The sequence below is a fragment of the Acinonyx jubatus genome, chromosome C2, assembly GCF_027475565.1.
Source record: "Acinonyx jubatus isolate Ajub_Pintada_27869175 chromosome C2, VMU_Ajub_asm_v1.0, whole genome shotgun sequence".
In the NCBI taxonomy this organism is placed as follows: Eukaryota; Metazoa; Chordata; class Mammalia; order Carnivora; family Felidae; genus Acinonyx; species Acinonyx jubatus.
In genome coordinates this window covers 12,642,226-12,654,605 of record NC_069384.1, presented here as the reverse complement: position 1 = coordinate 12,654,605, position 12,380 = coordinate 12,642,226, and the positions used below count along the sequence as shown (strand labels likewise).

General features: G+C 54.6%; 1 protein-coding gene across 4 annotated transcripts in view; it reads right to left on the bottom strand.

Moving 5' to 3' along the window:
* URB1 (URB1 ribosome biogenesis homolog) overlaps nucleotides 1-12,380 on the bottom strand; it is an 80,804-nt gene that overhangs the window by 34,468 nt on the left and 33,956 nt on the right. For all 4 annotated transcript variants that reach the window (XR_003414778.2, XM_027041720.2, XM_027041718.2 and 1 more), the window contains exons 18-25: nucleotides 11,691-11,861; nucleotides 10,455-10,648; nucleotides 8,409-8,627; nucleotides 7,488-7,667; nucleotides 4,991-5,846; nucleotides 3,973-4,174; nucleotides 3,107-3,293; nucleotides 487-545 (exon numbers count right to left, since the gene is read on the bottom strand). Coding sequence is in view for 3 of the 4 variants with exons in the window: in XM_027041720.2 (XP_026897521.2) it covers nucleotides 487-545; nucleotides 3,107-3,293; nucleotides 3,973-4,174; nucleotides 4,991-5,846; nucleotides 7,488-7,667; nucleotides 8,409-8,627; nucleotides 10,455-10,648; nucleotides 11,691-11,861 (2,068 nt within the window). In the remaining variant the exon portion in view is untranslated. The remainder of the gene's footprint in view (nucleotides 1-486; nucleotides 546-3,106; nucleotides 3,294-3,972; nucleotides 4,175-4,990; nucleotides 5,847-7,487; nucleotides 7,668-8,408; nucleotides 8,628-10,454; nucleotides 10,649-11,690; nucleotides 11,862-12,380) is intronic.

Here is a 12,380-nt window from a genome sequence, read left to right as displayed (position 1 = left end):
CTCTGCACACTTCTGGTTTCTAAAAAAACATTTCATTTAAAAAAAAATTTTTTTTTTAATGTTTACTTTATTTTAGAGAGGAAGACAAAGCACCAGCGGGAGTGAGGCAGAGAGAGAGAGGATGACACAGAATCCGAAGCAGGCTCCGGGCTCTGAGCTGTCAGCACAGAGCCCGACGTGGGGCTCGAACTCACGAACTGGACCGTGAGATCGTGACCTGAGCCAAAGTCTGACGCTTAACCGGCTGAGCCACCCAGGTGCCCTGAGGATTTCATTTGTTCAAGGCCGCTTCTCTCATCATCTACAGAAGCAGACTCCACGTCAACGGGCAAAGCTTTCAGCCTCTCCACAGTACACCTCGTTATCTCTGCCAACGGAACAGGGCCTGTTCCGTCACAGACACGGTGCCAACAAGCTCCCAGGCTGGCCCTGCGGCATGCACTCACACCCTTACCGGATCGCACCGAGAAAAGGAAATCGTCTTACTTGAGTCCAGTCTTCACAAATTTCTGCCAATCTCCAGGATCCACTTCATTAAGGAAATTCTGTGAATAAAACAAGCAAGAGATATACAGGGGAGACTGTCCTTTCGTTTTTATTTACATATATATTTTTTAAGTTTATTTTGAAAGAGGGAGAGAGAGCACGCATGTGCAAGTGCACACACGTATGAAAGCAAGGGTGGGGGGGGGCAGAGAGAGAGAGAGAGAGAGAGAGAGAGAATCCCAAGCAGGCTCCGTGTTGTCAGTGCAAAGCCCGACGCAGGGCTTGAACTCACGACGAGATCATGACACGAGCTGAAACAAGCGTCAGACGCTTAACTGACTGAGCCACCCAGGCGCCCCTTCAATTAACTTAAAATAAAGAACACAGAACTTAAATTAGAGTCATTCGGCAAATACGGAATACACCCAAGCAATCTATAAAAGCAGGTGGTTGCTTCTGACTTTAATTTTTTTAATTGTTTTATTATTTCTGCTAGCAGTTCTGTCAAGAGCTACTTGTCTACGATCATGAAAGGAGTAGAAAAAAATTTCTTAACAGTCGTGTTATTATTTTTCCCTTTGTCCTCCATTTCAGAAGGTACTAGATGACGGCACCACACACAGGTCCGGCCACACATGGCTCCTTAAACACAAGACAGCACGTATCTGCAGGGGAGACCTTTGTACCGCTGGTCGAGCCAATGCAGGTCCGCGGTCACTGACGTAGAGAACATCTCTCCAAATACGGCACAGTGTTAAATCAGAGGGGTGCATGCTCTCGAGGGAAGGAACTTTCTGGGACGATGAAAATCTTTGGCAGGAGTGTGGGCACGATCGTAGGTACGTTTGTCAACATTAAACTCTGCTTAAGAGCCTGTATTTCCCAACATGAAAATTATTCCTCAGTTAAAAAAAAACAAAAACAAAAAGGGCTGGTCTGGGTGGCTCAGTCGGTTAAGCACCCACTTTTGGCTCAGGTCATGATCTCCCGGTTCATGAGAGCCCACATCTGGCTCTCTGCTGACAGCCTGGAGCTGGAGCCTGCTATGGATTCTGTGTCTCCCTCTCTCTCTGCCCGTCCCCAGCTCGCACTCTCTCAAAAACAAAGAAACGTTAAAAAAAAAATTGTTTTTTAAAAGGGGGGGCTGGTGAGGCGTGCTGACAGTGGGGCAGGCTGTGTGTGCCTAGGGGCAGGGAACACAGGGGAACTCTGTACTGGCTGCTTAACACTGCTGTGAACCTAAAACCATTCTAAAAATGTTACATCTATTAAAGAGGGAAAAAGAAGAGAGAAAGAAAGGTGGGGGAGGAAGAAGGCATGCCTGAAGAACACAAATCTTCATCGGCTATCAAGCCGGCCTGCTGGGTGGGGGGCTGACCATGGGGCCGCACAGGAGGGTCCACTGTCACCTGTGGTGGGGGAGCCCAGCACCCTCCTCTACGCTCAGCTCTCTCTAGACATCAGGGATGTCCCTTCCTCCCTCCTTGCACTGCCATATTTGGGCTCCTGTGAGCCTCGAATGCATAAACCTGTAACAATGAATTAAGACTGAAACACAGGTTACAAGCTCTCTTAATACAACATAAGCACACTGCTTGATCTATGACCTACAAACATTTATCACACAACTGTCACTTGGGGTTATTTTTCCTGAGGATTACTTTTTAAATTTTGGGTGCAGGGTTTTAACACTAGTCACAGACTCTAGGAGTTTTAACACAATTTGACATCACGCATTGAGAAATAATGCCTTCGCTTCAGGATATTATTTCTGTACCAAAAAATAATTTTTTTTAAAAAAGTACACTTCAACAGGAGGAAATAATGGCCAAAAATAAGAGCTGAATATTTCCAAATTTTATGATAGCCCTGGGCTCACAGAGCCAAGAAGCTCCATGAACCTCAAGCATAAAAATCTTAAAGAAAACTACACTAAGGTACACCATGATCAAATTGCTTTAAAAAAAAAATCCTAATAAAAAAAATCCTAAGGGGGAGGAAATAAAGATAAGAATGACAGATTTCTTATCAAAAACTATGCATACCGGAAAACACTAAAGCCACTCTTTCAAAAAGCCTAAAAAATATATAAAATCTAGATTTTTATGCCCACTGAAATTCTTCCCAACTCATTCTGAGAGCTGTGTTACCTGTTCCTAAAACCAAAGAAAGACACTGCTGGAAGATAAAATTACAAACACCCAACATGCACGAAAAAATTGTTAATAAGACATTAGTATGTCAGATCCAGTCATATGGAAAAGCCATAATACGTTATAACCATATACGTATATCCTGGTAAAGTTGGGTTAATGACTGAAATCAATTTATGAAAGTCATCTTAACAGAGTAAACGAAAAATAAGACCACACGACCATCTCAGTAGAAGCAAAAAAGTGCCTGAAAAGATCCAACATCCGTGGCTGGTACGAGGAGGCCCACCGTTTCAGGGCTGCCTGTCACCTGCCGCTCTGCCTCCCAGACACAGCCCGGCCCGGCTCGTCTCCCTCTAGTTTCCATTCAAGCCACCTAGCCTGGGGTCCGTCTGTCCACCTTGGTCTGTTTCACTCCTTCCCTTGAAAACGTAGCCAGGGTCCCTAAGAAAAGGAAAGGCGCCTACCAACAGCTCACTAAATCTCAGCAGCATCTGCCTCTCCTGATCCTGGGTGCCGTCCCGGCCTTGCTGGTCACCACTGAAAGACACGACCAGCCACTTTACACAGGACGCCAACAGAGTCCTTCTCCAGGCACGCAGCTCTTCTGCCGACCCGTCCAGGACTGCAGACACAGAGTCGGCCACGCTCCAGCTGCAACAGACAAAAGGCACAAAGTCAGAGGGATGGCCTAAATCCCTCCAGCTTAAGCGTTCCCACCGTTACACTGGGCACCTGGGACTGGTGCCCCGAGTCCCCTGCCCCGACAACACCCAAAGACAGGAATCACAGGCCGCCCCTGCCTCCTTGCTCCGGCGTCACAGAGGTACCGACGTTTTTACAATTAGGGGAAACAGTATCAGTGCACCAGAAAAAAAGATAACATTGTCCGGGCTTCGCCTAAATGAGACTATCTCAAAGTGAGCACTACTGACATCCTGAGCCAGATTATTCTTTCTCGTGGGGGAGAAGACGGGACCATCCTATGCGTAAGGTATTTAGCAATACCCCTGGCCTCCACCCTCTAGATGCCGGAAGCAACTACCCCTCACTCACATCACGATGATAAAAAAACGTCAGATGTTGGCAACGGTCCTCTGGAGGTGGCAAAATCAGCCCTAGATAAGAAGCGCAGCTCTCAGGGAATCAGAGCCAACCATCCGCTTATGGAGATGCGCTCGCTCCAGGCAGGATGGCCGGAGGCAGACTTCCGGTAGGAAGTGCCTTCTCCCCGAACGAGCAGGGAAGCAATTTCTCACTAGTTTATGTAAAAACTACAGGGAAAAGTGAAGCGGGGAGAGGAACGGCCATCAGACAATCTAAGCCTTCATACCTCTCGTGCCTGCCTGGGGTCTGAAGCAGGCTAGGCAAACGGTCCATGAGGATACCAAGGTCCTTGGCTCTTGCAAACGGGACCAGCTGGGCCAGGACCTCGTGATGCAGCCCAGACCCTGGGGCCCCATCCGCACTGAGAAGCCTGGTCTGTAGCTGCCTCCACAGAGCTTTCCTCAAGACGGGAATGACAGCAGAGGACACTAGGCAGAGACAAAAAGGACAGTCACACACCACGCTGTGGAGTTAGCGTGCAGCAGCTCACAGAGCCCGGGGCTAACCCTGAGGCATCTTGTGACGGGGAGAGGTCACGCTCGCACCTTGATGTTGGCCAGGGCGGGAGTGCTGATGCCGTGCAAAGTGGCAAACACAAGGGCCGGCAGGTTAGACGCTGACCAGCACAACACACAGGTCACCTGGTCAGTCGACGCTCTGACGCTAGGTCCCGAGCACAGCACCTGGCTCGATGCTGGTAACGAGCGCGTGAGTACCAAAGCCCTGAACTCGCTCGGGGTTCATGCCTCAAGGACACGGGAGCTGGAGAGGCACGTGAGCAGCGGTGCGCACCAAGAACCGCTGACTCGCCTGAAACTCTACGGGTGGAGCGAAAAGGCTGAGCCCAAGCTGTCCAGACTCCGGGTAAACTCATGGACGCTTTGGGGGGGGGGGGGGGGGGGACAACGGGGTGGGACAAGGACGGCCATCCCGAACGCCTCCTCTGGCCCCGGTGCGGCTCCCTCCTTGACCCACCCCTGCCCCCTTCCTGTGGGGAGCTCAGGGTGGGCAGGAGCGTGGGGGCGGCACCTCAAGCCACAGGCCCAGACAGGGGAGGGGTGGCGAGTGAGAATCTCCCCGCTTTCTCAGTGTCCAGAGGCGGGTCAGTCAGCGGCTGAAGGAGCAACAGAACCACACCACAGCCTAAACGTGGACGTTCCAGGCGCAGCAACGGATCTGCGGCTCCCACCTCCCCATCCTCGGACTTAACACCTCCAGCTGCCCGACGTCACCGGTTCCCATACCTCCCGCCGGGCGTGTGAAGCGTCCCCACGTCCTGCACCGGAGGTACACGTGGACGAGGGGGAGGAAGTCGTCGAGGCCTTCCTGGAGGCAGAGTCCCGAGCCGGGCCGCCCGCACCACAGCTCAAACCGCAGCAGGTGGGTGGAGCTCAGCCGCACGAGTAGGGCGGCGGTGCTGAGGGCCACCTGCGTCTGCCGGGCCAGGCAGTAGTCCAGCACGTCGACCCCGACCACGGGGACCAGCACGGGCTCTCTCTGTAGAGTGTGGAGAAACACGGCATCCAGCTCGTCCACGGCCAATGTGGGGAGCAAAGCCCCCAGGCCTTTCACAAACTCAGAGGCCCAAAGGAGCTCGCTGCTCTGCAGCTGATCCTGGGGGCTGCGGGTCAACAGCTGGACCAGGGTCTTGCCGAGAGCGTTCAGGTGTCTCTCCTTCCCGGGGGACTTCGGGGGTCCCGGGGCCACCAGCTGGGCCTCGGGCAGGCTCAGCAAAGCCAGGGTGACCTCACGGAGCTGGGCGCCCTCCATGTACAGATGCAGCTCCTGCAGGGCCTCCAGCTGCGGGAGGGTCTCTGCCCGAGACGTGGCCCGGCCCGCCCTCCTGTTCTGCAGCTCGTTCAACACGCTCCGGGTGATGGCCTCCGAGTACCCGGCCAGGAGGCCCAGCTGACGGATGCTCCGGAGGATCGGGGCGCTCGCCAGCAGCAGCTGCAGGACCCCCGCACCGAGCTGGGCCGCCAGGAGCTTCACGAGGATGGGGCTGAGGGTGTGCGGAGGGAGGGCCCGTCGCTCCAGGGCCAGGTACCAGCCCTCCAGCGTGGGATGTCTGAGGATGGCCACCAGCACCTCCTCCAGCGTCTGAAATACGGCAACAAGGCACAGACCTCACTCGCGGCCCAGGGCCAGCGGGGAGTAGGACGAAGGGCAGGGAGGAGCATTCCTAAGCCACGCCATCCCCTGGCCTGAGTTCTGATGCCCTTCTCGGGGGTGCCCTGCGGCACCCCAATCTGAGCCCATCACAGCTGTAACCGGACTACAGCACACCCCCTCCCCAGGGCGACTGTGACGGCTCGACCGTGACTCGGCGGGGGCCCCACCCACACCGGCACGTGTCTGAGGAGTTCAGCTTGAGTGAATTTACTGCACAGCGAAACTGCTCTCCAGTCCCTCTGGACAGGGGACGGGCTGTGTAGGAAAGCTGAAATGTGATGAAGGCCAGTCATCTGGACTCTGCTCAGCAGCCCTGTCCTCCAGCATCAATCTGGCTGGGGGGACGTGGGGATCTCCCGTCAACCGGAGCAGCGTAATCACGGTTTGGGAGAGACCCCGCGCCTGGAACAGCAGATGGGGACACAGCTGCAAGACCACGGTCTGGAACTAAAGGTCACGTTCCAGGAGGCTGAGCCTTGAGTGACCCCTGGGGAACTCGCTCGGACCCAGCACTGGGTTTAAACCACCGAGCACAAAGCAGTGAGCAGCCTGGCCGGGTTAGGGAATGATCTTTGTAAGCAGCCTCGCGGAACAGGGTTCCTAGCCAACAAAGTCCCAACAACAGTCCCCGAGGATGGGAAGACGCTGTCCTTCCTCCTTCACTCGTCAAGGAAGGAAAGAGGAATCCATCACACCTTCCAACAGAGCTGTGCCCATTAAAAACAGAAAAGCGTGGGGCACCTGGGTGGCTCAGTCGGTTAAGCGTCCGACTTCGGCTCAGGTCATGATCTCACAGTTCGTGAGTTCGAGCCCCGCGTCGGGCTCTGTACTGACAGCTCGGCCTGGAGCCTGTTGCAGATTCTGTGTCTCCCTCTCTCTCTGACCCTCCCCCGTTCATGCTGTCTCTCCCTGTCTCAAAAAAAAAATAAACGTTAAAAAAAACCCACAAAAAAGACAGAAAAGCGTGATTTCATGTTAGCACCGCCCTGCCCCTGTCAAACGGCTCATAGGTGGTCCTGCCGCCCCAGCCACCTCCCGGGAAGTCAACCTGGAGATCAAAGGAAGGAGGCCGTCGCTAGACTGTGCGATGCAGACTGAGAGAGAAGGGTTCACCCTGGCCCCAGCCCCACAGAGGCTGCACAAGGTTAACAGCAGGACAAAGGCCCCTTCTCCGAGCTGCAAGTTCCCAGCGTGTATTTGCTGGGACGAGCTGCACCCACTGCCCAGCCTTTATTCGACACAGGCTGCAACTGTTCAAAAGAAAAACATTCCTCCTGGGTTTCTCAAGATGTTCACGTCTCCCGATGGAAGGAGAGGGGAAACAAGTTGCAGGGAGGGCGAGTGGGAGCAGGGAACCGACTGGAAAGAGAAACGCCCAATGGCACCATGCTCATCTGTGGGTGTGAGGGTCACGGATGGCTTGCGGCGTCTCCTCTACGCTGCATTTCCTCGTTTACCTGCGATGAACACGTACTTGTCTAGGGCCAGAAGCAGAGGGAAAGCCAGGGTCCGAGACTCTACAGGAGAAGGCTAACAGGAAGGCGACCCACGGAAGGGGGGCAGCGGTACCTTGTCACTGGCCAGCTCCAGCGAGGCCACGGACTCCACGTCCAAAAAGAGGTCGGATTCGGCCTGGGCGGCCTCGCGTTTCTGCTGGTTCTGCGCGTCCAGCTGCGCACAGTGGACGACCAGAAGCCTGAGGAGGTCCAGGAGGAGCTGCAGGACGGGGGGCCCTGCGCTTCGGCCCAGCTGTGAGGATGAGAGCCACACACACGAGAGCTCAGGCCAGGGAAGGGCTCCCAGTCACCGCGACCAGAAGGTGCCATGTTCCCAGAAACAAGGACTGAGGAGGGAGGCAGGCCAGCGCGGCCGGTCCTTACAAAACCCCAACAACCTCAAGGTCCTTTCTCAGGAAGATGTGCGCCCTCACCCTTCATGAAGGAACCGGGTTTATTTTGACCAAGATGAGGAAAACACAAACTAAACTCTGTAAACCACACTGGAGACAGAAAGCTCACCAACGAACTACTAAACTAACGCTTCTGAGAGAGGCAGCATCTGGCCGCGCACCGGTCCGGTCTGCCATGGGAGGGGCCCTGGGCTGACTGACAGCTGCCCCAGCAACAGAGGTCGGCCATGCTGTCTGCGCCTCCTGAAGGTCCAGAATCTGCAAGTGAGGCCCGCAGAAAAAGGGTGCCGCAGCCGCCTCTGCACGTCTGCTCCGGGACGGGGAGCAGCCCGGCACAGAGCGGCGGTGAACCAGCAGCTCAGGCTCCCAGCTGTGGGGAAGCGGCGGGGGCGGGGAGGAACCTCCGTGGCCCTGCGTGTGTCACATCACTAAGTCCCCTTGTGTGCAATGGGGTGACAGCGAGACTCCAATACTCTATCGACACGGTCGCCGGGTCTGGACTCGAATGAGAGGCGGCCACTCTGTAGGCAGAGACGTGGGAGCACGCAGGGGCTGCGGGCCCGGGGGGGAGTAGCGCTCACCTGGCCGAAGGTCTCCACGGTGCTCCTGATGTAGAGCAGCAGGTGCTTCGCCGAGCGCAGGACCTGGTGCATCGGGAGGTGCGGGAGGGCGGCCCGCAGCCGCGCCTGAACCTGCTCGTCCAGGAGCGCACCCTCGCTCTCGTAGGCCGTCTGCAACAGGGCGGAGAAGGAAGAGGCCGGAGGACCCTGGGGGGCGAGACTGCCCGGCGTCTGAAAGGGCTTGGGAAGGCAGCAAAAGCCCGGACAGAAGGAAAGAAAAACCACCACAGATGAACGGGGTGCACACTCTGCTAAAAAAGGTACAGGGTGGCGTTCATGACAAGGGGACGTTTCACAGTTGTGTCCTCAAACTAAAAAATATGTGACTGCCCGGCATTTTAAGGAAGAAGTTAAGCCCAATGTTTTCAGTCACACATCCGTTCCCAGAGTGCGTGAACACGAAGGCACTGGATCAGGAAGGTGCTCACACACCGAGAACAAACGCCGCAGGCTGGAGCCATGAGGGGCGCTCACTTGACTCTGAAGAGTCATTGTGACTAATCACTGCCAATCCTGTAAAGGAGCCAGCTCAGCAAGCTCTTTGCCTTCCAAAGGCCCTTGCCAGGAGCCTCGGTCGGACTATCTTGTTGGGAGAAAAACAAGACCGTGGACAGAATGAAAAGAAATTTCTGGAACTCTACCTCACACTGAAGTTGTTAATTTCTTCTACAATAACTGCCAAACTGCCTTCTTTACTGACCCCACGTGCCTTTTATTACCGTATCTCCACAAACGCTCCACTTTCTAAAGCCAACAAAACCAGGTCACAAGGCCTGGAGACACAGCAGGTCTCCGGGTGGGGTCCCCGGACCAATCAGCAGGGTCGCCCGGGACCGGGTGAGAAAGGCCAATCTCCAGGCCCGCTGCGGACACGCTTAGCCAAACCCACGCGGGGTGGGGCTCAGTGACCATGTCTGAACAAGCCGCCAGGGGACTGACATCCCCTCCAGGGTGAGAAGCACCGCTGTGACCTACCCACCAGAGAGTGGACACCTTCCTTCGAGTACCCGTGAGACACAGCACTGACCTGCTAAGCTCTGAACGGCTACATCCAATTCTGAACCACAGCTGAGCCTGCAGGGGAAGGTAGCAGCGGCCGGGCAGGGCGTGGTGCTGGGGCGGACTGCCTGAGCCGAATCCTGACCACCACCCCCTCCCCCACCACTGCTGCCTAGTGGTGGAATGGCTATGCCTCAGGTTCCCCATATGTGTAACGAGCACAGCAGGTCCTCACCTTCCTCCCAGAGGTGCCGTAAGGATTAAATGCCTTGAATTACACGTAGTACCCTTGGTACCAGGCCCTGACGAACGGGAAATGTGCCCTCAACAAAAGCGTCTGCCACAAGTTATCACAAGACAAAGAGGTCCCCAGCCGCCTGCTTTTTCACAAACAGCTAACGCTTGTGAATGAATACACCAAAGGCACACCACGAAGTTAACCTCTCCCACCCCAGCCCCCAACATTTGTAAATACTCTGGTGCTGGAGCCAGATGAGCAGGACCCCGTTACAGGTATGTAGCCGCCACGTAAAGAACATTCTTTCTTTGTTTCCATTTTCCCAGTCTTCACAGACTGGAGACTGCCGGGGGCCACCAGCGGCCCCCTCGCCCAGCAGAGCACGCGGAGCCCAGGGGCAGGCTGAGGCCCGCTAAAGGAGGCTAGGACCCAGGCACGCCACATCACTCGGTGAGGAGACCAGAAAAAGCAACCTCCCTCCCGCCCCAAAGCTGGCACGGTGACTAGGCAATCCCGCAGCCAGCAGAAACTGCAATTCTGCTGCACCACTGAGCCATCTGTGCCCCCGTCACACCAGCTAAGCAGCAGTGAGGCCACGGGGCTTCCTCTCCCGCCCGGGGAAAGCACGAGGCTAACAGGTTTCTCCCTGCAGGCCGCACAGCGGTTAAGACTACGCCGTTGGGGCACAGCAGGTGCGGCCCACGGAAGCCGTTGTGGGGTTTTCCAGGGAAAGGCCGGGTTTCCACGGGGGCGGTCACGCCGTGGCTCACCAAGGCCTCGCGGACTGGCTCTGGGATCCAGCGGCTGTAGTACGTGTGGAACCGACAGAGCTGGCGGCAGCAGGGTGGCACCGGAGGCTCCAACTTGTCATAAGCCTGAAGCAGCAGACACAGAGCCAGCGGGTCCCTCTGGGTGTGGAGGAGGTCTGTCAGCACCGCCGTCACATAAGCCACGATGCTCTCTCCTGCAAAGAAATGAGACTTGTGTGGGTGGCTCGCCGGGACCCTTCCGTGACCCGTCGATAACACCAACTCCCACAGGTATTCAAGATCCAGAAAAACACGTGCCAATTCCACAAGGGGTCACACAAACACACTGGAGGGCAGATGCTATCACCGCACGGCACACCAGGCTCCGTTTCACTAAACGTGTGATGCACAGTCAGGCTTCAGTTCCCAAGGCCAGGCACAGAAGAAGTGACACAAAAGCCATCTGGGGCCAAGACTTGCTTGGTGCTCACTAATCCATCTCTTGGTCCTTGGCACATGGGCTTCCCCCTGTGGTCAGGCTGGGACCATGTGGCTGATTCAGCCACTTCCAGGCCTGGCCAGAACAGCCTCTGCTTGACTGCGTGCTCCGTCTTCCTCTTCCACAGTGACCTTGGAAGCCGTATGTTGAGATGGTGCAGCTACAAGATGGGAGTGGCCTGGATCCCTGAGCTGCCTCCTTGACGACAGTCACCCAAGAGAGCAACCACACCTGTACTGAACTATGACAAGGTCCAACGAGAGACCTTTGCCCATTAAACCACTGTAAGTTGGGCCTTATTTGTTACCGCAGCAAAGCCTGAGCAACCCTGACTAATTACACCGTTGTGATCTATGAGTATTTCCTTGGCTCTAAGTTCCAGTAACTTCCAACAAGTATGAAGGACTCACACCCTAGCATGGTGAGGGCAAGAATAAACTTTGAAGAGAAAACATCAGTGTTACAACAGGTGTCTGTGCAGCCATACAAAAAATGCATTATTATGGACTTATCCCTTAAATGACTTATCCCTTAAATCCCTTAAATTTTAAATCCCTTAAAATCCCAGAAGTCCACTAGCCTCTAGATTCTTATCCCAACATGCTTAGCTCTAAAGGCCAGGTGGCTATCACTCAGTGGGTCTGAACCTTGCTACCTTGGGTTCTCAGCAATTATTCCCAGAGCCTCTGGAATCACACCTCCTACCCCACAAAGACCCAGCTGGATGCACCCAGAATATCCCAACTATACACGGGTACCTGTTTCACTTTCCGTCCCAAGGAGCAACTTATTCCTGGCTTCCAGGGCCGCAGGGACCACCGCACTGAAAGGGAACGTGAGCAGGATCATGTCTTCGTTCAGTAAGAATCCAATTTCCTCATCTAAGCCTTCGCTGTCCTCCACCAGGACGTCCACCATGTCAAGAACATCTGAGACAGAAAAAGGACAGTCCAACTAAGGCCAGAGACACCAAAGGGCCCCACTGCAAAGAGCTCCGCAGGAAGGGATACATAAGAGAATGTCTGAGAAAAAAAGGAGGCATAAAAGCCAAACATCTCTGGGGGCAAAAGATTTAATATGAAATTTGATTCTAAACACACAAGGACATCATCTATCAAATCTTAAGATCTCTGACAGACGAAACACAGGATGTTTAGCTCGTGTGATAATAATCTGAAGTTTCCTCAAGTGACCCTAAGAAGCCCCAAAACCTTAACCTGGATATTCAGGTGAACGAGTCAAAATCGGAGAAGCAAAATAGGGTCAGGGGCTGCAGCACAGACCAGAGCCCGGGTCTGGATTTCAAATCCTGAGTCTGCTATGTACTAGCTGTGTGAGCTTGAGTTAATTCCCTAATCTTTCTGGGCCTCGGCTGCATTATCACTGTATAAAATGAGGATGATGACATCTGCCGCTTAGGGCGGCTTATGTGGTTCCAGAAGTTAGAT